Genomic DNA, 22,285 nt, shown 5'->3' with positions numbered 1-22,285 from the left:
CTTCGTACCGTGATTTCTCAGCCGACAGTCATTGTAGAACGTGTTGTCGTGTGCCACAGGACACGTGTATAGCTAAGAATGCCAGGCCGCCGTCAACGGAGGCATTTCCAGCAGACAGACGACTTTACGAGGTGTATGGTGATCGGGCTGAGAAGGGCAGGTTGGTCGCTTCGTCAAATCGCAGCCGATACCCATAGGGATGTGTCCACGGTGCAGCGCCTGTGGCGAAGATGGTTGGCGCAGGGACATGTGGCACGTGCGAGGGGTCCAGGCGCAGCCCGAATGACGTCAGCACGCGAGGATCGGCGCATCCGCCGCCAAGCGGTGGCAGCCCCGCATGCCACGTCAACCGCCATTCTTCAGCATGTGCAAGACACCCTGGCTGTTCCAATATCGACCAGAACAATTTCCCGTCGATTGGTTGAAGGAGGCCTGCACTCCCAGCTTCCGCTCAGAAGACTACCATTGACTCCACAGCATAGACGTGCACGCCTGGCATGGTGCCGGGCTAGAGCGACTTGGATGAGGGAATGGCGGAACGTCGTGTTCTCCGATGAGTCACGCTTCTGTTCTGTCAGTGATAGTCACCCCAGACGAGTGTGGCGTCGGCGTGGAGAAAGGTCAAATCCGGCAGTAACTGTGGAGCGCCCTACCGCTAGACAACGCAGCATCATGGTTTGGGGCGCTATTGCGTATGATTCCACGTCACCTCTAGTGCGTATTCGAGGCACGTTAAATGCCCACCGCTACGTGCAGCACGTGCTGCGGCCGGTGGCACTCCCGTACCTTCAGGGGCTGTCCAATGCTCTGTTTCAGCAGGATAATGCCCGCCCACACACTGCTCGCATCTCCCAACAGGCTCTACGAGGTGTACAGTTGCTTCCGTGGCCAGTGTACTCTCCGGATCTCTCACCAATCGAACACGTGTGGGATCTCATTGGACGCCGTTTGCAAACTCTGCCCCAGCCTCGTACGGACGACCAACTGTGGCAAATGGTTGACAGAGAATGGAGAACCATCCCTCAGGACACCATCCGCACTCTTATTGACTCTGTACCTCGACGTGTTTCTGCGTGCATCGCCGCTCGCGGTGGTCCTACATCCTACTGAGTCGATGCCGTGCGCATTGTGTAACCTGCATATCGGTTTGAAATAAACATCAATTATTCGTCCGTGCCGTCTCTGTTTTTTCCCCAACTTTCATCCCTTTTGAACCACTCCTTCTTGGTGTTGCATTTGCTCTGTCAGTCAGTGTAAATGGAACAATGTGTCAGATGCTTACCTGATAATGTGCTTTAGACTTCCATCATTCTCAATTGAGGTTTGGGCTTCACTGATAGCCTTGGTAGCCCTCAGTATACGCCACTGATGAACAATGAAAGACACGACAGTCTTCGTACCATTTCTATCGAGAAAATGCTTGTGAAGAAATTGGTGAGTGATCAAGTATTGAAGGACCAAGTGATTGACCATTTTGCAACCAAGACAACTCGACGTTTTGAACTACTGTACAAGAAACTTTAAGGTAAGATTTACTGCCTACCCGTTAATAAACTAATAGCTTAGCCACTGCAGTTTACTGGCTTCAACTTGAAATGAGACAATTATAAATGAAAAGGACATATTAAACACATTTTGCAAATTTTGCTTTAATGTTTGTCATAATTGTAATTTTTTAGCTTTAGACTATAGTTAAATATAAGATTCTTACATTAATATGCTTGTAAAACGTCCTGTGTGACCATAGTCACCCTCTACTAATTCCTGCATAGGCTATTTAATAACAATTCTTGAGTGATTGTAATATATGGCCATAGTGCCCCACCCCATGGGGTTACTATGATCACTACATTTTCAGATGTGAGATAATTACCGGATGTTCGAAAAATTTATTTTAGTAAGGAGATGATACCCAACACTTTATACTAAATCATATTTCATTTTTACATGGATATCTCATAAAATGTGCAAGATATTCACAAAAACTGAAAAAAAGTGACCATAGTAACTCCAGTTGACGGTATGGACTTGCTTTCGAGTTATTTATTTATTTATTTATTTATTTATTTATTTATTTATTTATTTATTTATTTATTGATTGATTGATTGATTTATTGATTTATTGATTTATTTATTTATTTATTTATTTATTTATTTATTTATTTTTTCCACCCGGAGAGACTCCTCTCTCATACATCCATTACGGATATGTTAAACTACAACTCTACCCACAGTTGTTTTTTTTTTTTTTTGTATATAAGAGTGTTACAGCGTGATTTATTACAAGTTTGAAACTGGGTGATATAACAAGCCCATTCACATTTCAAGAGAAGAAGAAGTGGCGTATACTCTGCAGTTATCACTAGTAATACATCCTTTCCTAAATTCAGCCTGTTTTACTGACTGTTACAAATCAAATTTGTTCTTCAAGAGTTTGTTTTAAGTGATTAAACAACATTCAAATATGTGGTTTTGTTTCGAAGTGGCTGGTATGTTGTTATAGAAGGCGCATATTAGCCTATTCTACAGCTCATTCCGTTCAGTGATTTACGGATTTTCTTCATTGAGGAATTGTGATTTCTATCATTTTACACTGTGTCCACAACCTGTAACATATTGTCGGGTATGTTCAAATTCAATACTTCAATTTTGCGAAATGTATAGATCTCAATTGAGAATATTAGTAGTTAATACTGATCTTTCTCAGTTTCAGCATTCTACACATTTTTAATATTTAATGTTATTAATTTTCTTAAATTTTATTTTTAATTAAGCATGAGAAATGAATACGCATATAACTAGCTTGCTTCTTAGAAAACTCCCTACCGAGCTCGATAGTTGCAGGCGTTAAGTGCGGCCAGTATCCAGTATTCGAAAGATAGTAGGTTCGAACCCCACTATCGGCAGCACTGAAGATGGTTTTCCGTGGTTTTCCATTTTCACACGAGGCGAATGCTGGGGCTGTACCTTAATTAAGGCCACGGCCGCTTCCTTCCCATTCCTAGCCCTTTCCTGTCCCATCGTCGCCATAAGACCTACCTGTGTCGGTGCGACGTAAAGCAACTAGCAAAAAAAAAAAAAAAAAAAAAAAAAAAAGATAAAAAAGAAAACTCGCAGCCTTTGCGTTGCAAGTGCCTGCAGGTTGTGTGTACTAGCCAGGGTGCGAAATCGCGGGGGGTAAGGGAAGGATGTCTCCCCCACCGATGATTTTATCTCGGAGGTTCCCCCAACTAAAATTGCCCGGGGGGTTTCTTTCATTATAAAATAAACAGGAAAATTTAGAACCGATAATTTATTACTGAAATTAATGATTTTTACTGGGCATATTTTACTAAAAACATCAGAAATAATTCAAGTGACTGCCAGACCTTGAGCAATTAAACAACGCAGCAGTGGCAACTCCACACCTGTAGCCTGTTGTTGATGTTTCGCGCTGGCAAGTCCATCCTCTCTTGTCATTGCTATAAGTAGCTCGAGTTTACACCACTCCTGTACTTTTTGGAGTGGGTGTGTTTCCTATAGGTATCAATAGGACAATATTAACTTGAGCAGGGTACAAACTGACAAATTTGTTCATTCAGCACATAGCCCTGGTAGAGGAAAGTTCCATTAAAAAGGCAATAAACCATGGAAACTCGCACCTCGTCTGGACTTTCTTAAGATAGCGAGTGTCTCTTAAACTTCTCAGCTGATTGGAATAACGTTCTAATGTTTATCATTCTCCTTTTAACAGCAAAATTCGAACAAAAAGATCTCAAATTTACATTTTTCTGGGTGGAGAGGGTAATTAAAATACAGGGGAATATACCCCCCCCCAGGTACTGCCTGAAAATAATTAGTCGTTAAGCCCTATGTTCCTTCTCCCCCCCCCCCCCACTTCTTTCTGATTTCACACTCTGGTAGTGGCAATATATCCTATATCTAAATTTCGTGGAATGAGGATTTTTTTTCCGAAGAGCAACGCAGATGAAGAAATGCAGATGGTAGTTTCAGAAAGAAATTGCGAAATGTAGTATGTAATTTTAATTATTATTTTGCTGTGTTACTTACCTTTTTGTGCAATTTAATAGTGATGCTATGAACGTTGAGTTGTTCTTTACTGTGTATGCCGCGACATATGTTAGTAGGATTCAAAATGTTTAGAGGTTTCTATTTAGGATATCTGTGTCTTGTTACATCAGTGTTGTTATGGAGATTCTCCTGTATCTCATCATTACCCCACAGCAGCTATATCCGGTATTTATTCGTGACGATTTAGGTAACAGTAGGCTGCCTCTCTGATTTATTGGTGTGTAAAAGATTTTCAGGGGTGAGTGACGGTGGGTTTGCATGGGGTCGAATCCTATGATCTGCAGTCCTGAAATACTTTTCCGTGGTTTCCCCATTTTATCATTAATTAACCTTAATTAATGCTGTTGCATACCTAATCTTATCCCTTTCCCTTGTAGTTGTTAGTGCAGCATTAAACTACTAGCAGGAATGGAAGAACAATCTTCAGGAATAAATTCTGGCTGTTGGAAGAATAAAAGGTAGTTGCTTGAAAGGAAATTCAGTAACATATTATTAGAATAAACTGTGATGGCCAGAACAAGTAAACATGGCACTCTTCAGTATTGTCCCCTCCGATGAAATATACAAAATACAATTGATCATAGTTGCCTGAATAGATATGTGTTTACTTAGAAATCTGTTCCCTGGCAATGCATAAGAATCAACTCAATTAGCCACAGGAATGAAGCTTGTATTACCTGTAGGAGAAATTATTGTATTCATTGTTAGTGCAGTGAGTTTACATTTACAGTAAAATATAACAAAGTGACTAGTGAACACTGCTGTTGGGTGAAATGAATTCTCTGAGGCACTACTCGAGGTATTGAACATAGATAATTTTTTGCCACCCGGGGAAAAATAAAAACTGCTAAACATTTAAACCACTCGTTTGACATGGAATTCCCTACAAGGGGCACTCTGGTAAACACCACTCGGTTGTGTCATTAGACAAGACATGCATAGAAAAATAAAGAAAAGGCACTTAAGTAAAGGTTGGTGGCATTGTTCAATGAAATGAGCTGATAGCAGTATTGTATAAATTTTTGTCTTTATTTCAACAGAATTTTCTTCATTTTCCATTTCCAGTCTTCTGGGTAGAAATGTGATTCAAGAACCTCCTCAGTTTTCCTCTCTCCACCACTCCCTTCCTACCTCAAATTTTTTTTCTACTTTTACTCTACTCTTCTCAGTACTCTCCTTACCGTAGCCATTCACCCCTTTCTGGCCGATGTCTTTCAGTTCAGGGTATCCTATTCACTCCCTCATTTCTATGTTTTTGACTTTATCCCTTTATGCCCTCCCTATATTTCTCTAAGGAATTTCATCTTGGCCTCTTGCATTCTGCGTTATCATGTTTTTTTTTGTTGTCCATGTGCCTGGTGCATGTGTCAAAATTGGTTTGTAATACATTGGGTGCAAAATTTTCTTGCATTCCATTGGATGTCCCAGTTACAGACTATACATTTCACACATTGGTAAAACTCATTGGCTTGTTCAAGTCCCTATCCAATTTCTTATTTTAATCACCCATCTTCTTCAATTATTCTCTCCAAATACTTGAAGCTTTCCACAACTTCTAATGGTCTTCCATTTACTTCAATATTCCCACTTCCTTCTCTATTACCTCTCGTCACCACTACTATCATACTCTTTTCCACACTTATTTTCATTCCATATTCCTCCATCTCCTGATTCCTTGCATTATCTTGTTCTTGTGCTTCCATTTCATCTTCTCCACATATTACTGTCTCATCTGCAAAGTGTGAGGCCTTTTCCTCCTTGGTTCCCATTTTTTGTTGTATACTTGTGTGGATTTCATCCATGATTGTAATGAAGATTGGCGGGAATAAAACACATACTTTTTGAAGTCCTGTTTCTTCTTTGAACCAGTTTGTTTGTCCTATCGCAGTATTCATACTACTTACTCACTTTTCGTTCATGGCTTTTATAATTGGCTCTTCACCTCTTCCTGCCTTCTTTTTAATCAATGCATCTGAGACCACTTTCCATGGTACACTGACATATGCCTTCTCAATATCGATAAATATCATCACTGAATCCATCTTAAATTCCCATCTGTTCTCCATCACGTTCTTTAGGTTCAACAGATTGAAAAATTTTAAAATTATGCTTACACTGAGTAAGGAGTATGATACCGTATGGAAGTGAAACACAGATAATAACTGGTGCCAAGAAAAAACAGAGTTGAAGCCATTTAGATGCCATGTTATCTGAAGTTCTTGAAGATGAGATTGATAGAACATGCCTCAAATAAAGAAATATTGAATAAGCTTAATGAGAGGAGAATGGTTTGAGCTAATTTGCTAATTTGATTCTGGGAAGGAAAATTTTGATAGAACATATCTCAAAGAACTGTGAACTTGTTCAGTTAGTTTTGAAGCTGATTACAAAAGATAAAAGTGGTAGGAAGATTCCAGTATATGGACCCGGGTGATCGGAGTGATATGCAAACCATACAGTCACTGAATTTTCAAGAAAGGTCATCTTGTTGCGGTTTCAGTTCCATATAAAACTGTATGTTAGATAGCTATTAATATGATATAAGGTGTCATGTAATACTAGGGGTCCTATGACTATGGTCTTGATATTGACAGATAAGTTAAATTATATTATGGATGTGATCACTGTTTTAGAAATCATGTAAAACTGCAGGTCCTTAGCTTTGATCGAAGTATTAGTCATAGAAAACTTGAGGTCCTATAGGTATGATCACAATATCAACAGTCATGTAAAATTTTGGGTTTTTTGGTATGATCATAATATTGAAGGTCATTTAAAATGACAAGGTTGTTGCTTAGTCTGTTGACAAAGACCATAAGTATCAATGACATCAATAAGGTAATATATTTTTCTGGCTTATGTTTCAGTGTAAGGTCAGTAGAAGTAATCAACCATTCCAGTACCTTCTAACTACTTCAGTTTGCAGTGCAAAATGGACCTGGAAGCAAAGATCAAAGAGGAACCAGGCTGGATTGAAGGAGAAACAACGGCATCGCTTGTAAGTCTCATACCAGATAACTTTATAGGGGTCAGAAATTAACACTTAATATCTGAATAAGTTTGGCAGGGGCATAATTTTCTATGTGCTTCCTCAGTATTAACACCAGCAGTCACCAATTGCTGAATGAGCATCTATGCGTAGTACAACTCTGTTTTTTTTATTTGTCTGGGAATACACCACAATGCGCTACACAAAGCTGCCAACTCTTAGGAACTTAAGGTTAGGCTTGGATTAGTCTGTACTTTTTACTGTCAGTATTGAAATTACTGTGGTTTAGGGGTTGCACCTTCTTTATTTTTCCCCTTTGATTATAATAGATGATGGTTGGCCGATCGTACTTTAAAAAAAAACTAATATCCTCCTACAGTACTGCATCACCATTAGCACCACATGTTAAGAATTATAACTCCCACCATAATTAGTGTAGAAAAAGTTAAGTCACAAATCTTTCATTAGTGTTTTTGAGCCTCGATACACCAGTCTGCTAAACAAAGTGTTAACACGGGTGTGATAATTCTGAGTTACCCTCACATCCACAAGATATTATGTGTTTTAAGGAACTAGCAGATTTGCCTATGACATACGAGGGATGAAATACCATGTAATTTGAATGTTCGTTCTCTTAAATAAATATTTTGCTCACATGTTGAATTCTTCTAGAAAGACAGAATAGTGATTAGCTCATTTTATTCCTCAAATACAGGTCTGATTCTATGATATATTCAGTAGAGAACCATGTCTAAGGGCTCTAGAATGTATGATTTCTGAGAATAATTTCTTTTATATGCCCCTTCTTAGTGGGCTCTGACACTTTAAGGACTTCAGGCACATTAAACATATTTTTTCTTCTTCATTGTCATTATTTCCTTGTCCTTTTTGTGCATCCTTTTCATCCATTCCTTAGTTCAGCCACTGTTCTCTTCTGTATTGAATGTGTTAAGTTGGTATATTCTAGAACTTGTTACTTTAATTCACTTTTATTAGTTACATTAGAATATGAGCTTTTAATCCCAGTCCCTCCCCCCTTTAATGCTGACAAGGTTTTATGAATCCAAGAGTGAAATTTAAATGTTTCATAGTAGATCATAAAAGATCTTCCGAAACTGCAGATATACACTCCAACACTGCTGATTCTCCACTGACGGTGTCCCCATCCCCTCAGCTCCTCACAGAACACTACATGTCATGCTTATAGTAGTAAAATATTTCATTTCTAGCTGCTTTGACTTTGGGCTACATCACATCTTTCACTGTTATATGACTGTGATACGTCTGCTTCTATCATGTTCATGTTTTTTATTTTACACTTGGAATCATTGAAATATGCTGTTTGAAACAGAACTGTATTAATGTTTTATGTAGCCCCTGTGATCTCAGTAAAACCATAGTAGAGAATGTGATTCCATTATTTCAAGTAATTTTAATCTGTCTATAAACAAACTCTATGCTGAGAACAAAAAATAATTTAGAAATGTTGTAATGCTTCTAATTGGTTCAAACAACTGTTATGATTTGACTGATATGATTGAACATATGAAAACAGTTCATACAATTTATTGTTTATGCCTATGGCTGCTTCCATCCAAATTCTGTGTGAGATAGCCCCAATTCCATCCCTGGTATTATATCTTCTGATATGGCTAGAAAATATTTCGCATTTTATATTTTGTTCTCAGTCTCATCCTTTCTCTGACATAAGGAGTGAGCAAGAATAGCAACACCTTTCTCAGTACAGCCTTTTGTTATAACAATCCTCTGTTGGTAGAAATCTTCCTTAAACATTAGTGAAATTCCGAAAGTAACTGTAATACTGGAAATTAATGAATTAACATGCTCATTTGTTAATGACTGTATTTGTAGATGTGTGTTATGAGCATACCTAATATATCGTATTTTCCACAGGAAAATTTTGAACATGTATCAGAAGTGATAGCTCTGAAAGAAGAAGTTAAATCAGAGTTAACTGAGCCAGAGTCATCGCAGAAAAACTCTCTTGAGGTAATTTACATAATTTACTTTTTTAATAATAAATAATGCTATTTGTTTTACGTCCACTAACTACTCTTTTACGGTTTTCGGAGACGCCGAGGTGCCGGAATTTAGTCCCGCAGGAGTTCTTTTACGTGCCAGTAAATCTACCGACACAAGGCTGACGTATTTGAGCACCTCCAAATACCACCGGGCTGAGCCAGGATCGAACCTGCCAAGTTGGGGTCAGAAGGCCAGCGCCTTAACCGTCTGAGCCACTCAGCCCGGCAATTTACTTTTTTATGAGATTGACTGTTTACATACCTAGTTTTCACTTTTCCTTCAATTTGTTCCGCGATCTTGCGTTATGAATTGTGCAGCAGTTAGGATTATTCCAAAGACCTCTATTATATGTCATTTGGTAGCTGGTATCATTCCTACTAATACTTTTGAATTCGTTAATTAGTTTTGAACACCAAGTAGCTGAAAGGTACATTCTTTTTTTACTGTTACAGGATATTTTACTAGTTGATTCCAAATGAAACACCTTTGTTATCTTATTGATTATATTAATTATTGTTTTCTAAATAATACAGTAATTTGTTGATACAAGTTGCAGGTGATATGCTTGTTTACTGTGTTTGTTCGCTTGTATACTACACACATTGTAGCTATCTCTTGGCAAGTGAAAAATATTATTTTTCTCCGTAATGTGGTCTGTGATGGTACTAGTCCATTGTGACTTATAATATTTGTACTGGGAGGTGCACCTCAACCCCGCACATGTAAAAGAAGAGCCTTAAGAAACACTATCTATCGAACAAAACTTGAAACAGCTAATGCATAATGTTGGGACATTCATCAGAAGAAGTCACTACTGAATAACTGAGTAATATGTTATTTTAAAGTTTCCTAAACTGACTGGATATCTTTGTTTTGTTTTGGTGTACATCAAGAAGTTTGAATATTTCTCCATAGATGTCCCTACAAAAAGCTCTGGTGCAAGGTGGAATGATTAATGATTTAAAAAAGTTTTGGGTTTATAAATTTCCTCAACTAAATTGTCTTTCATTTATTTTGATACTTCAGTGTTTTGCAACACTTCCTTCTCATCCCGCCAGCTTTGAGGTCTGGCCAATCACAAAGTTTCTGTATTTATTTTTCAGCCAATCATAAGCTTCTTGTAACTTTTTGAGTACCAAATAAAATGGGAGGGTGTGGTCGGATTTAGCCCAGAGCCTTCTCGAACCCACCCCTTGGGTATAAAAGCCGCGGCCTTTTCTAATTACCTTGTCTTATTCTCGTCAAATTTCTGAGTGTGTGTGTTATGACAGGAGGAGGGGTGCCTAATTCTTTGGCAGGCAGAACGTCAGCCCAGGTAATGGCCACCAGTTTTCTATATCTGTAGCTGTCTCCTCAAACTCACAGCTGTAAGGGATAGTGTTTGTGAATAGGCCTTGCAAGTTCACCATTACTCACCTGCACATTCGTTACATGTATGAATTCATCATTACCAGGATGCACATTTGATCACTGTCCTCATCCACTTCATAGCATGCGTGTCATCTTCTTTCTGTATGACTATGTTGCTATGGGGTATTTCATTGCCCATTTATTGAGATATTCATTTCACCATCTCTTGCAGGAGTTCTGGGTTAGCTGCTGAAAATATAGCTATGTGGGCAAGGTTGTGATGAGAGGGGAAGTATAATGATGATCAGGGAGTGTAGTAATTGGCTCTCCTATAAGGAAATGGAGTGTAGTTAGGTAAGAAGTGTCAAAAGGGTTTAGGCATTTTGGTCTTGTTCAATTTCACACAATTTATTTATTAGAACTGGGCCAGCACAGTCTATTCTAGTTTTAAGGAATGGGTACGTCAGGGTTAAGACACCATTTGTGTATTTCTCATTAATTATTCCTCTGTGTAACACTTTGACTAGAGTAATCCGGATGCTGATTTTTATCCCTCAAGCATGAGATCACGGCTGATGATGCCCATGCAATGGGCGAAACATAAATTAGTATGACACAATGTAACACCTGAGATGTGTATGAGTGTGGCTTCTTTTGGTTTCCCTTTCTGAAGAGATCCTAAACTTGTCTCTCAGAGTGTTGAGTGGCAGGATGAAGTAGTCCAAGGTGTTCTGCCATCATAATTATACTTGTGAGGTGATACAGAATTTGTAATGTTTCCAGTGCACTAGTGTTGGAGTATTGTGCAGTCATCCACTGACAAGAAGATGGCCTTCGTGATCTATGATTGGATTAATAGTCTTTATACGAGTTGTTAGTTTCCTGCACAATATTAATATAATATTTGTGTACAGGGTTCAACTCCGATACAAACAGTGGACTTTAATTTCCGTATTGAAATGTACATTAATTCAACAATGTTACAAAAGTTTATTGAAATCCACGTATTCAATATGCATTGGGGTCTTAAAATTAAGATTTATATATTGTAATACTAATTTAAGGGGACATGTTTCGCCCATTGTTTGGGCATCATCAGCCGTGATCTCATGCCTAAGGGATTAAAATCATGATCCTGATTACTCTAGTCAAAGTGTTACATAGAGGACCATGTGTTATAAAAGGAGGAAACTTGTATGTTCACAAACGACAATTTACACAATAAAGATACATCTAAAAAATATTTAATGAGAGGATGTGAGTATGTGTTATAAGTGTGGTCCATTCTTTGTTGGTGAAGTGATAAGCATCCATCACTCTTCTGAGGTGATATATCAGACTCTTGACAGCTGCTTCCCTGATTCCACCAAAGTGTGGTGCTCTCAGGAGGGGTGAAATGCCATGTCATCCCATGCCTGCGGTTGTGTGAAGAGTTGGTTTTCTGAGGGTTGTTTTACAGAAAGTCCTTGATTTCTTTAGCTACCCCGAAGAAGTTAGTGCCATTATCGCTGTAAAGCAACTGTAATACTGGAAATTAATGAAATAACATGCTCATCTGTTAGTGACTGTATTTGTAGATGTGTGTTATGAGCATACCTAATATATCTTATTTTCCACAGGAAAATTTTGAACATATATCAGAAGTGATAGCTCTGAAAGAAGAAGTTAAATCAGAGTTAACCGAGCCAGGTTCGATCCAGGAAAACTCTCTTGAGGTAATATACATAATTTGATAAGCCATCGTCAGGTAATTGAAATGGTTAGAAAATGGCTCAACAGATATCAGTGTTTGACCCTTCATTTCATTGCACATGATTGATAGTCGTACAGAAAATATACTTTTTTATGAGATTGACTGTTTACTTACCTATTTTCACTTTTCCCTTGAGTTGTTCCATGATCTTGTGTTATGAATTGTACAGCAGTTAGGATTATTTCAAAGACCTCTACTCTCTTTCATTTGAGAGCTGGTATCAATCCTACTAATATTTTAGAATTCGTAAATAGTTTTGAACACAAAGTATTTATAAGGTACATTGTTTTGTTACTGTTACAGGATATTTTACTAGTTGCTTCCAAATGAAACACCGTTTTTATCGTATTGATTATATTAATTATTGATTTCTAGATAATACAGTAATTTGTTGATACAAGTTGCTGGTGATATGCTTGTTTACTGTGGGTGTTCGCTTAATATACTACACACATTGTAGCCATCTCATGGCAAGTGACCTAATGTGGTCTGTGCTGTTACTTGTCCATTGTGACTGATAATTTTACTTAACCCTTTCACATACCATGTAACTGAACTTATTTATGCCTTAGTGTACCATTTATTTTCATTACTTTACATAATATTTTCACCGACACTGAAAAAGCATGCTTTACAGCAAAATAATGAGAGGAAATATCCAAACTGCCAGTCTGAGTGGCTCAGATGGTTAAGGCACTGGCCTTCTAGATCCTGGCTCATCCCGGTGGTATTTGAAGGTGCTCAAATACGACAGCCCCGTGTCGGTAGATTTACTGGCACGTAAAAGAACTCCTGCAGGACAAAATTCCGGCACTTCGATGTCTCCGAAGACCTTAAAAAGTAGTTAGTGGGACGTAAAGCAAATAACATTATTATTATTATTTGAAATATCCAAACTACTGTCAGATGTACTTTGTGAAGTCTTTATGAATATGGTAGATCATAAAACAGTCACATTCATGCATCGCCACCTTGCACCAGTGGCATTCAAATGAAGATTCCTTCCTCAGATCCCATGTCACACAGACTTTGCATCTCTGTGATGGGATAACCTTCTTCGTTGTTGGGGGTATTTTGGTCGGAAAGTACCCCCAGTGACTCTCCTGAAGCCTCAGTGGTGTATCCCCAGGGCTTGGGTGCCTTATTTTGGATAGTCAGGCAAGGTCACACTTGCCAACAGCCGTTCGGCCAAATTGATCCGGAAGTTGGTAAAGCCTACTCGGTTCTTTTCAGGGTTGAGGAGGGTATGAATGATGTTGGAATTCAGAAGTGTCATGTCTAGCATGTAGAAGTATATTTTTTGTATCCTTTTACATACTTATTCATCAAGGGGATGATGCAAGTCTCTGGTCATGGGAATCAACACCACCCTTTCCACAGTTGTAGTCAACAACAAGATTGGGTCTGAATTTCTTCTTGCCATCATAGTTTACCACTTCTAGGTAATCTGGCCTTCATTTCATCCACAGATACAGGAAACCAAAGTTCCTTTCCGAATGACATTACCCCATTTATATCCTCGGCAGCCGATACAAGACATTTAGTTGCATAAGCATTTACCTCATTGGTTAGATGTTCCCGAAAAGTCTGCTGTTAGAAATTCGTTCACAACTTGTAGTTCGTTCGGGCATTGTCCTAGGTGCCTGTAGAAAACACTATTTCACCACTTGCGATGCATGAATGATACTCTGGAGTATTACTTACGTGCTCCCAGTTCGATTCCCTATCTTGTAAAACATGATTAGAAGCCGCTGGTGCCGCATCAGTTGTAGGCCTAATATTCAGTGACATATTTGACGGCAAAACAGCACTTTGTTCACCCCTACGAGCGCTAAAGTTTCTATCACACGAACTACTTTCACTACTTTCCATATCCACTAAATTCTTCGTCGCTTATTTCTATATCAGTGTCATTCTCTTCTAAAAATTCCCATATAATCGCTTCGTCACTCAACATGGAGGCAGCCATGATTTCGCTTATGATGAGGTTGCTAAGATACTGGTTATTCTTTCCGCGGAATAAATGCACAGACGTGTTTATCGAATACATCAATGGAATAAAACAGTGATTCCATCTGTCAAGAGGTTACCTTACTAATATCAAATCCTTCACAAAGGAAACCGGCATGGAGTGGGTCCGGAAATAAACACTACGCGTGGACGGAGCAATCCGTCTTTGTACTGGAGTGCAGTCGAGAGCCAGGACGGAGAGATCTGTCAAAGTACGTCAAGTGGTTAAACATACAATGGAATAAATAAGCCATTTAAGAGTTATCTTGCTTTCCTGTTTCATACTTCATAAGAGATAGCGTTTGTGATAGGCCTTATAATTTCACCTGAAAATTCGTTGCATGAATGAATTCGTCATTACCAGGATGCACATTTGATCACTGTCATCATCCACTTCATAGCATGAGTGTTATCTTCTTTCAGTATGACTTATGTTGCTATGGGGTATTTCATTGCCCATTTATTGAGATATTCATTTCACCACATCTTCCAGGAGTTCTGGGTTAGCTGCTGAAAATATAGCTATGTGAGCAAGGTTGTGATGAGAGGGGAAGTATAATCAATATCAGGGAGTGTAGTAATTGGCTCTCCTATAAGGAAATGGGATGTAGTTAGGTAAGAAGTGTCAAAAGGGTCATCATTTAGTTTTGGTGATAGGATGTGAGAGTATGTGTTGTAAGAATGGTCCATTCTTTTTTGGTGAAGTGATAAGAATCCATCACTCATCTGAGGTGTTATATCAGAATCTTGACAGCTGCTTCCTAGATTCCACCAAAGTGTGATGCTGCCCAAGGGATGAAATGCCACATCAGTCCCATGTCTGCAGTTGTGTGAAAAGATGGTTTCTGAGGGTGGTTTTGCAGAAAGGCCTTGATTTCTGTAGCTGCTCCGAAGAAGTTTGTGCTGTAATTACTCTAAATATTCAGGAGTTGACTTCTATGAGAACTAAGTCTACAAAGTGCAGAGAAAAATGTTGTGGTGAGGTCAGGTATCATGTCTATGTAGAGAGCCTTGGTAGCTAGGCAGTCTGGTCTTGTTCGATTTCACACAATTTTTCATTAGAATTTGGCCAGCAGTTTTAAGGAATGGGTAATTCTGGGTTACAGGCACCATTTGTGTATTACACGTTAATTGTTCTAAGGTATCTGCATTCATCATAGAACACTTGAGACGTGTATGAGTGTCGCTTCTTTCTGTCCCCCTTGCTGATGAGATCCTAAACTTGTCTCTCAGAGAGTTGAATGTCAGGATGAAATAGTCAAAGGTGTTCCGCCATCATAATTATATTTGTGAGATGATACAGAATTTCTAAATATTTTACTCCACTAGTATTGGAGTCTTCCGCCAACAAGAAGATGGCCTTCTTGATTTATGATTGGATTTATAGTCTTTATACTGTATGAGTTGATAGTTTCCTACACAACATTAATCTAACATTTGTGTAGAGGGTTCAACTCCTATATGAACAGTGGACCTTATTTTCACTCCGTGGATTGTTTACAACAATCTCAGATAATTATATGTTAGAAATCTCATGACTGGTCGTATTGAAATGTACATTAATTCAACAATGTTATAAAAGTTTATTGAAATCCACGTATTCAATATGCATTGGGGTCTTAAAATTAAGATTTATATATTGTAATAAGCGGAAAGGAACTGGCCACCCCACCGCACATAAACTCCGCCTCAGGAACACCTCTGTGGAGGTTCGGACCTGCCTTCGGGGAGAACAACCCCTTTATATTGTAATACTAATTTAAGGGGACATGTTTCGCCCATTGTTTGGACATCATCAGCCGTGATCTCATACCTAAGGGATAAAAATCAGGATCCTGATTACTCTAGTCAAGGTGTTACATAGAGGAATGTGTGTTATAAAAATGAGGAAACTTGTAAGTTTACAAACGACAATTTACACAATTAAGACACGTTAAAAAATTCTTTGGTGAGAGGATGTATGTGTTATAAGAGTGGTACTTTCTTTGTTGGTGAAGCGATAAGAATCCATCACTCTTCTCAGGTGATATATCAGACTCTAGACAGCTGCTTCCCAGATTCCACCAAAGTGTGGTGCTGCAGGAGGGTTGAAATGCCATGTCAGTCCCATGCCTGCAGTTGTGTGAAGAGTTGGTTTTCTGAGGGATGTTTTCCAGAAAGGCCTTGATTTCTTTTGCTGCTTCAAAGAAGTTTGTGCCATTATCACTGTAAATGTTCAGCCTACAGCCAGCAGCGCATAAGCTCAATGTTCCAGCCATCTCCTCTCCTCCGCCACACCCCCTTCCATCAATTACACACAGATACAATACAAGAAGAGCAACTGTCATTGGTTCTAATGCTGCAGAGGCAACTACTTCCCACCAGAAATGTCGACGGGGTGAGTAATTTTATACACAGCATTTTTCGTCAAATTTTACCCTTTTTGCTCTAATCTTAAAAATCCTTCTAGCCTCCTCTCATTACAGATTCTTCAGCACACATCCCTCAATATTCAATTTCAACAATGAAGCTGTAGCCATCTTCTAGCACAAGCATCCCCATTTGACTAATAGGACAAGAGGAGGCTATCACATCAGCTAGTATAGACACACACGGCAACACACAGTCGTGAACCTTTTTTCACGTTTTCAACAAAAATAAGAAGATTGTGGCCTCACCAAACAAATACGGGATTAACAGGGTGTCCACCCGTATGGAATACTGGTAACCGGGGAATGTCAGTGAATTCCAGAAATAGTGGGAAAACCAGGAAATGTCAGGAAATTCAGAAAATAATCTGGAAATTCGTTCTTCTGCCAGATAAAATGGACATACCCTATTTGTCCATTAATAGAAGCACATTTTTCAATTTTTGTAAGAATAATCTTGGGCATGTCTTTTATGCCAGGAATAAATTGTAAAGAAACCTGAATAAATATTAACAAAACCAAGTTTGATCGCGAATATGAAGTAACTGATATCTTCAATAGCTATATGAATAGCATATAGCAAGCAGTAGCGACTATGTTCGATCAAATTTTCAATGTTTTGATCTGCTTACTATTGTATATTCTGTGTTGTTGGGGAATGGTGAGGCTTATATTGCGATCTCAGTTTTCTAATCGCTTAAATGCATGGCTTCCACAGCAAAATATGCATATAGACAAAATTCCACTACCCAACAAATTACTGTTTGTTTACTATGTAATGACGTGTGCGATAGTCACTACCTCATAAAATGTAAAAAGAGAAAAGACACTGACTCAGTGCAGGAAAGTGTGAAATTCGCTTAAACTTAATACTCCTTCGAGTGCTCATTATTATTATGATTATTATTATTATTACAATTATTAAATGTGCTGATGTAGGTAAACCTTGTGTAAATGTGACCAGCAATGTGACACTGTTCGAGTCGCGCCATGTTGAGTTTCTAACCTATCTGATGAAATGGTTGGTGACGGACGTCAGTGAGTGAGGCTCCACAGTAATCAAGTGATTTGAAGGTGTTGTACATCAGTGGAAGTGATAGAAACTTGCGGAAGTGTTACGTTTGTATTTACGAATCGATATACCCATATTTTTTGTCGGTGTTGGTCTTTTTCTTCCAAATTTGCAATGTAAAGAAAATGGGGAAACGATGGAGTTGGAAGCCCAGCCACTACCAGTGCTGCCAACGTAGACTGCCTCGTGAAGTGTGTGCTGGATGATTTCAATAACTCGGACAGCTTCTTTGAAAAAATTGTGCAGGCCATTTCGACCCGCATGACACAACTGGTTGTAAAAGAATTTGAAAAGTGTTTAAATTTTAATATCGAAGCATTTTCAGATTTAACTGAAGAACATGGTAAAAGGAGGCAGAAATCCGCAAACTGAAGGAGGATATGGATGCCAAGTGCAATTCTTTGGAGCAGTACAGAAGGAGAAGTAATGTAAGAAATTTCGGCATCCCTGAATGTTCGAATGGAAACTGTGATGAACTAGTGCTCAACGTGTGCAAAGTAGTAGGTGCAGATGTTAGACTTAATGACATTGATAGGTGTCACAGAGTAGGACCTTGATTACCAGAGAAAACAAGGCGTATCCTAGTGATATTTGTGTCTTATCGGTCACAGCAGGATATCTTCACTAGGAAAACGAAACTGAAAGGCATATCCACAACAATCCATGAAGATTTTACGGCTATCAGAATGTCCATCTTGAAGACAGCAATCCAGTGTTTTGTTCTTACAAACACTTGGACTGACTCAGGAGACATCGTAATCAAGAAGGCAGACAGGATGGAATTAAGAGTGTGCCAGTTAAAGGAACTTCCTATGGCATAAGCTTCTGTTGCAGTGCTGCCTTATCACTTGACAATGTGAGTCAACTCCCATCCTTTACCGTAAGTCGCAGCTGAGAAGCTAGCTTTTTAAATTTTTTTCAAGTAACCTTATCTATCTATCTAGGTATCTTTCATCTATCTACGTATCTATCCATTTACCAAATTGATTTATCTATTTATCTAAATATCTATTCACTTATCTGTTTTCTTATCCTACCACCTATCCATCCAGTTACTCTTTAATAAAATTTTCCTATCTGGATCTAATTTAAGTCGGGCCTCTGTATTATGTCTACATAGATCTAACATCAACACTACATAGAGTAAGCTTCTACTTGAGTATTCTGTACTCCTAATCTGCTGTTGCACGTTATCACTATTATTATTATTATTATTATTATTGTTATTTATATTATTATTATTATTACTCACAATTTAATTATCTAAAATACGTAAATTGCTGACCGTTCTTAGGATGTAGTCGCATGCTGTTTTCAAGTTAGTTTCATTTTAGCAGTTGGTAATGCATACCACAAACAGCCATAATCCCTGTGACCATAGCAGTACTTGCCTTGTCACACTTCCCCTTCCCCACCCATCCCTTCAAACTGTCTACCTGCTAGTCCATTGACCCAAACTCCACCCCTTGAACTTACAACACACATTCTCTAGTCAGTCCTAAATAGAAATAAAAGCGCACTTGACATGTCACCTTAATGCCGAGAGTTTAGTTTCTCAAACTCGTATAGATGAAATAAAAGCGATTTTCATACCACTGTCCTTTGATATAATCTTATGCAGTGAATGTTGTTTGAAATATATCAGGCTAAGAATCTGGAATTACCTGCCTACCGCCTATCAAATGTGGGAGAAATATGGCTTAACCTTGGTATATCTGAAATAAATCGAACGCATGCGTTATGTACCTTTTGGAACTTGATGGAAAGTGAGGCGTTCAGGTTACTACTGTATACTACGTCACAGTAGTCGAATATTGGCATTACTTTGGATAAGCAGTTTTCTTACATTTTGGGGGAGTAAATCTCTGAGGTTTTTAAGGGAATGTGAGGAATAAAACACTCGCTGACATATACCTGTTATATGATCGTTCCAACTAAGGTTTTTATCCATTATCATCCCTAAGTTTTTAACTGTGTCTTTGAATTGTAACTGAGTGCCTCTTAATGTTACTGAGTGGGTATGGATGTCTGTAACTCGTGCGTGGATTTTTTGGGTAGCTAAAAGAATACACTGCAATTTTTGGGCATTGATTTTTAGTGCATGGTCATCGGTCCACCTACATATTCTTCCTATGTCGTCGTTCATATTATTTATTGCAGTCGGTAAGTCACAATGATGTGCATGTGTATATATCTGCATGTCGTCTGCGTACTGTAATCTGTGCTGGCATTGTAGCCCTAATTCTTATCAAGTTCCACGTTGGACCGACAATAACCATCGCGCTGTACTTCCTCTCAATTTGCTTCATGTTGAATTACTAATTTAATATGTTGTTGTCCGTGCTATCTTTCCTCTTAAATGCTAATAATTAACTATATGAAATCGGGGACGAATATACAGATCAAGCGCGGTGGTTGCATGTCAATGTTTAGTCAGCATCTCAGGGTAAAACATCCATATATATCCGATAATACTATCTACCTTCGTAAGTTCCGTTGAAGAGGGTGAATTTGTTCAATAAGTTACTCATTTTCCCCCAAAATCCTATCGTGAAATCAATATGAGCCTCTAAATATATCATAACTCCGAAATACCAGTCTATATATTATCTTATAACTAATCTTCCTATCTCTACCTTGGAACATAAACGCTTAAATAATCTTAAAACTAATTTATTAGCATGCTAATACTACAAATAATAAAATAATATAAATTTCTGGTAATAGAGGAAAATAAACTCAAATGTAACACATTATCATTCTTGACAAATCAAATTCTTGAATTAATACAATTAAAATTGGGTAGGTTTCATTAATTCATTTGGGCATTAATTATTATTTTGTTGTGTGACCACATTTCATGATTTTATTTCATCATGGGGATAAATGAGGTTTATTCTTTATTAAAGGAGGGAGTGGTCTTTCTTTCCTTTAGGTCTATTTGCAGTCTTCTTTAGGATTGGTTTGGAAATACGTATTGACTTGTTTGTGGCATGAGATAAGTAACTCCTTTCCAACTATGGCTTCAAAATGCCATCTTAAGTAATTAAAAGAAATTAATCTTAACCATATTAATATCAACTCCAACATCCTTATATTTTAAAAAATATGTGCCTAAATAAAATCAAAAATTTTCATTTACGAGTGCCATATCCATGTTCATCAATCGTCATAACCTGCTAGAGTCGTACAGATCAATTAAATACTATGTGCATATTCAATTAAAATGAATCCTTTTACTGCCTACCGATGTGCCATGTTTAGGTTAAAACATACTCCAATATTATATATTCACTGTGTGAGACAAATATATTGCTAGGCGACTATATCTCTTTCCCATATGTGCTTCAAAACACATGTAAATTCAAAAAAAAATCAAAATCTCTTTATTTGCAAATGAGGTGTCTACCTCGGTGGCAAATGGTACACTAAAATACATTATTGTCAAGCAGTAATTTTAAATTAACAAGAGACGAAGAAAATTTTCCTAGAATACAATATTATACAATTTACGCTAATAATTTTTTCTATTAAACATACACATCATCCTTAAAAAATTTATATTGTTTACAAAATTCTACTTATAATATCTTACAAACATAGTCAACTCATATACAGTACGGTATGTGAAATTACTTCTAATAATACTATACAACTGGTATAAGATTAAAATTAACACTGAATTTATTTACATATTTATATTTTACCCATTTTGGAACCTAAGTAGCATAACGACCTGCTGCGTCTTAACCAGAGCCCCTTTTGCCACCACTTTTCAGAGTTCCTGAAGGGCCTTCACAGCTACCGTAGCGGTCCCAGGGCCCTCGAAGTCCCCACTGTACTTCACCCCTACAGGCAGTCCCCTACTTGGGCTGTCCAAACACCTTAGACCAGGGGATGTAATTAATTTAATCACACACATTTATTATTTAAATTATCCTGCACTGGTCGAATGCCCTCTAACATTTAATTTATTATCTCTGTTGTTGTTTATTCTCTTCTTGAATATCTGTACAGATTTTGGAAAAGGATCAAACACTACCCCTGGTAAACTGTTCCACTCCTTCACGCCCTTCCCAATGAAAGAAAATTTACCCCAATCGCTTCTGCTAAAATTCCTTCTAATTTTGTACTTGTGGTCAGTTCTACCAATATAATTATTTTCCAACCAAAGCCTCTCACGGATATCTCCCCATGCTTCTTCTCCTGTATAGGCTCTCTATAATCCTATAAGTCTACTTTTCTCCCTTCTCTTACTTAAAGTTTCCCACCCAAGTTCCTTTAACATTTGTGATACACTACTCTTTCTCCTGAAATCCCCTGTTACAAACCTTGCTGCTTTCCTCTGCACACCATCTAGTTCTTTTATTAGGTATTCTTGGTGAGGATCCCAAACACTGTTTGCATATTCCAATAATGGACGAACCATACTTAAGTAACTTTTCTTTTAATTCTTTGTTGCATCCTTTAAGTAGCCTCATTATGACATGTAACGATCTGTATGCTTTCCCAACAATGTCATCAACATGACCCTTCCAGTGCAAATTACTTTCAAATCTCACACCTAAGTATTTGCACTTGCCATCTTT

The 22,285-nt window shown here is 38.1% G+C and overlaps 1 protein-coding gene across 1 annotated transcript in view; it reads left to right on the top strand.

Annotated features, from left to right (window-relative positions):
- The first annotated feature begins 2,550 nt into the window (after nt 1-2,550).
- The window catches only part of LOC137503344 (zinc finger protein OZF-like), a 150,972-nt gene continuing 131,237 nt past the window's right edge, over nt 2,551-22,285 (top strand). The window contains exons 1-4 of the mRNA XM_068230902.1: nt 2,551-2,623; nt 6,939-7,069; nt 8,975-9,070; nt 12,073-12,168. Of these exons, the coding sequence (XP_068087003.1) occupies nt 7,004-7,069; nt 8,975-9,070; nt 12,073-12,168 (258 nt within the window). The 5' untranslated portion in view covers nt 2,551-2,623; nt 6,939-7,003. The remainder of the gene's footprint in view (nt 2,624-6,938; nt 7,070-8,974; nt 9,071-12,072; nt 12,169-22,285) is intronic.

The sequence above is a fragment of the Anabrus simplex genome, chromosome X (assembly GCF_040414725.1).
Source record: "Anabrus simplex isolate iqAnaSimp1 chromosome X, ASM4041472v1, whole genome shotgun sequence".
NCBI classification, from domain to species: Eukaryota; Metazoa; Arthropoda; class Insecta; order Orthoptera; family Tettigoniidae; genus Anabrus; species Anabrus simplex.
This window is presented reverse-complemented; position numbering and strand designations above follow the sequence as displayed.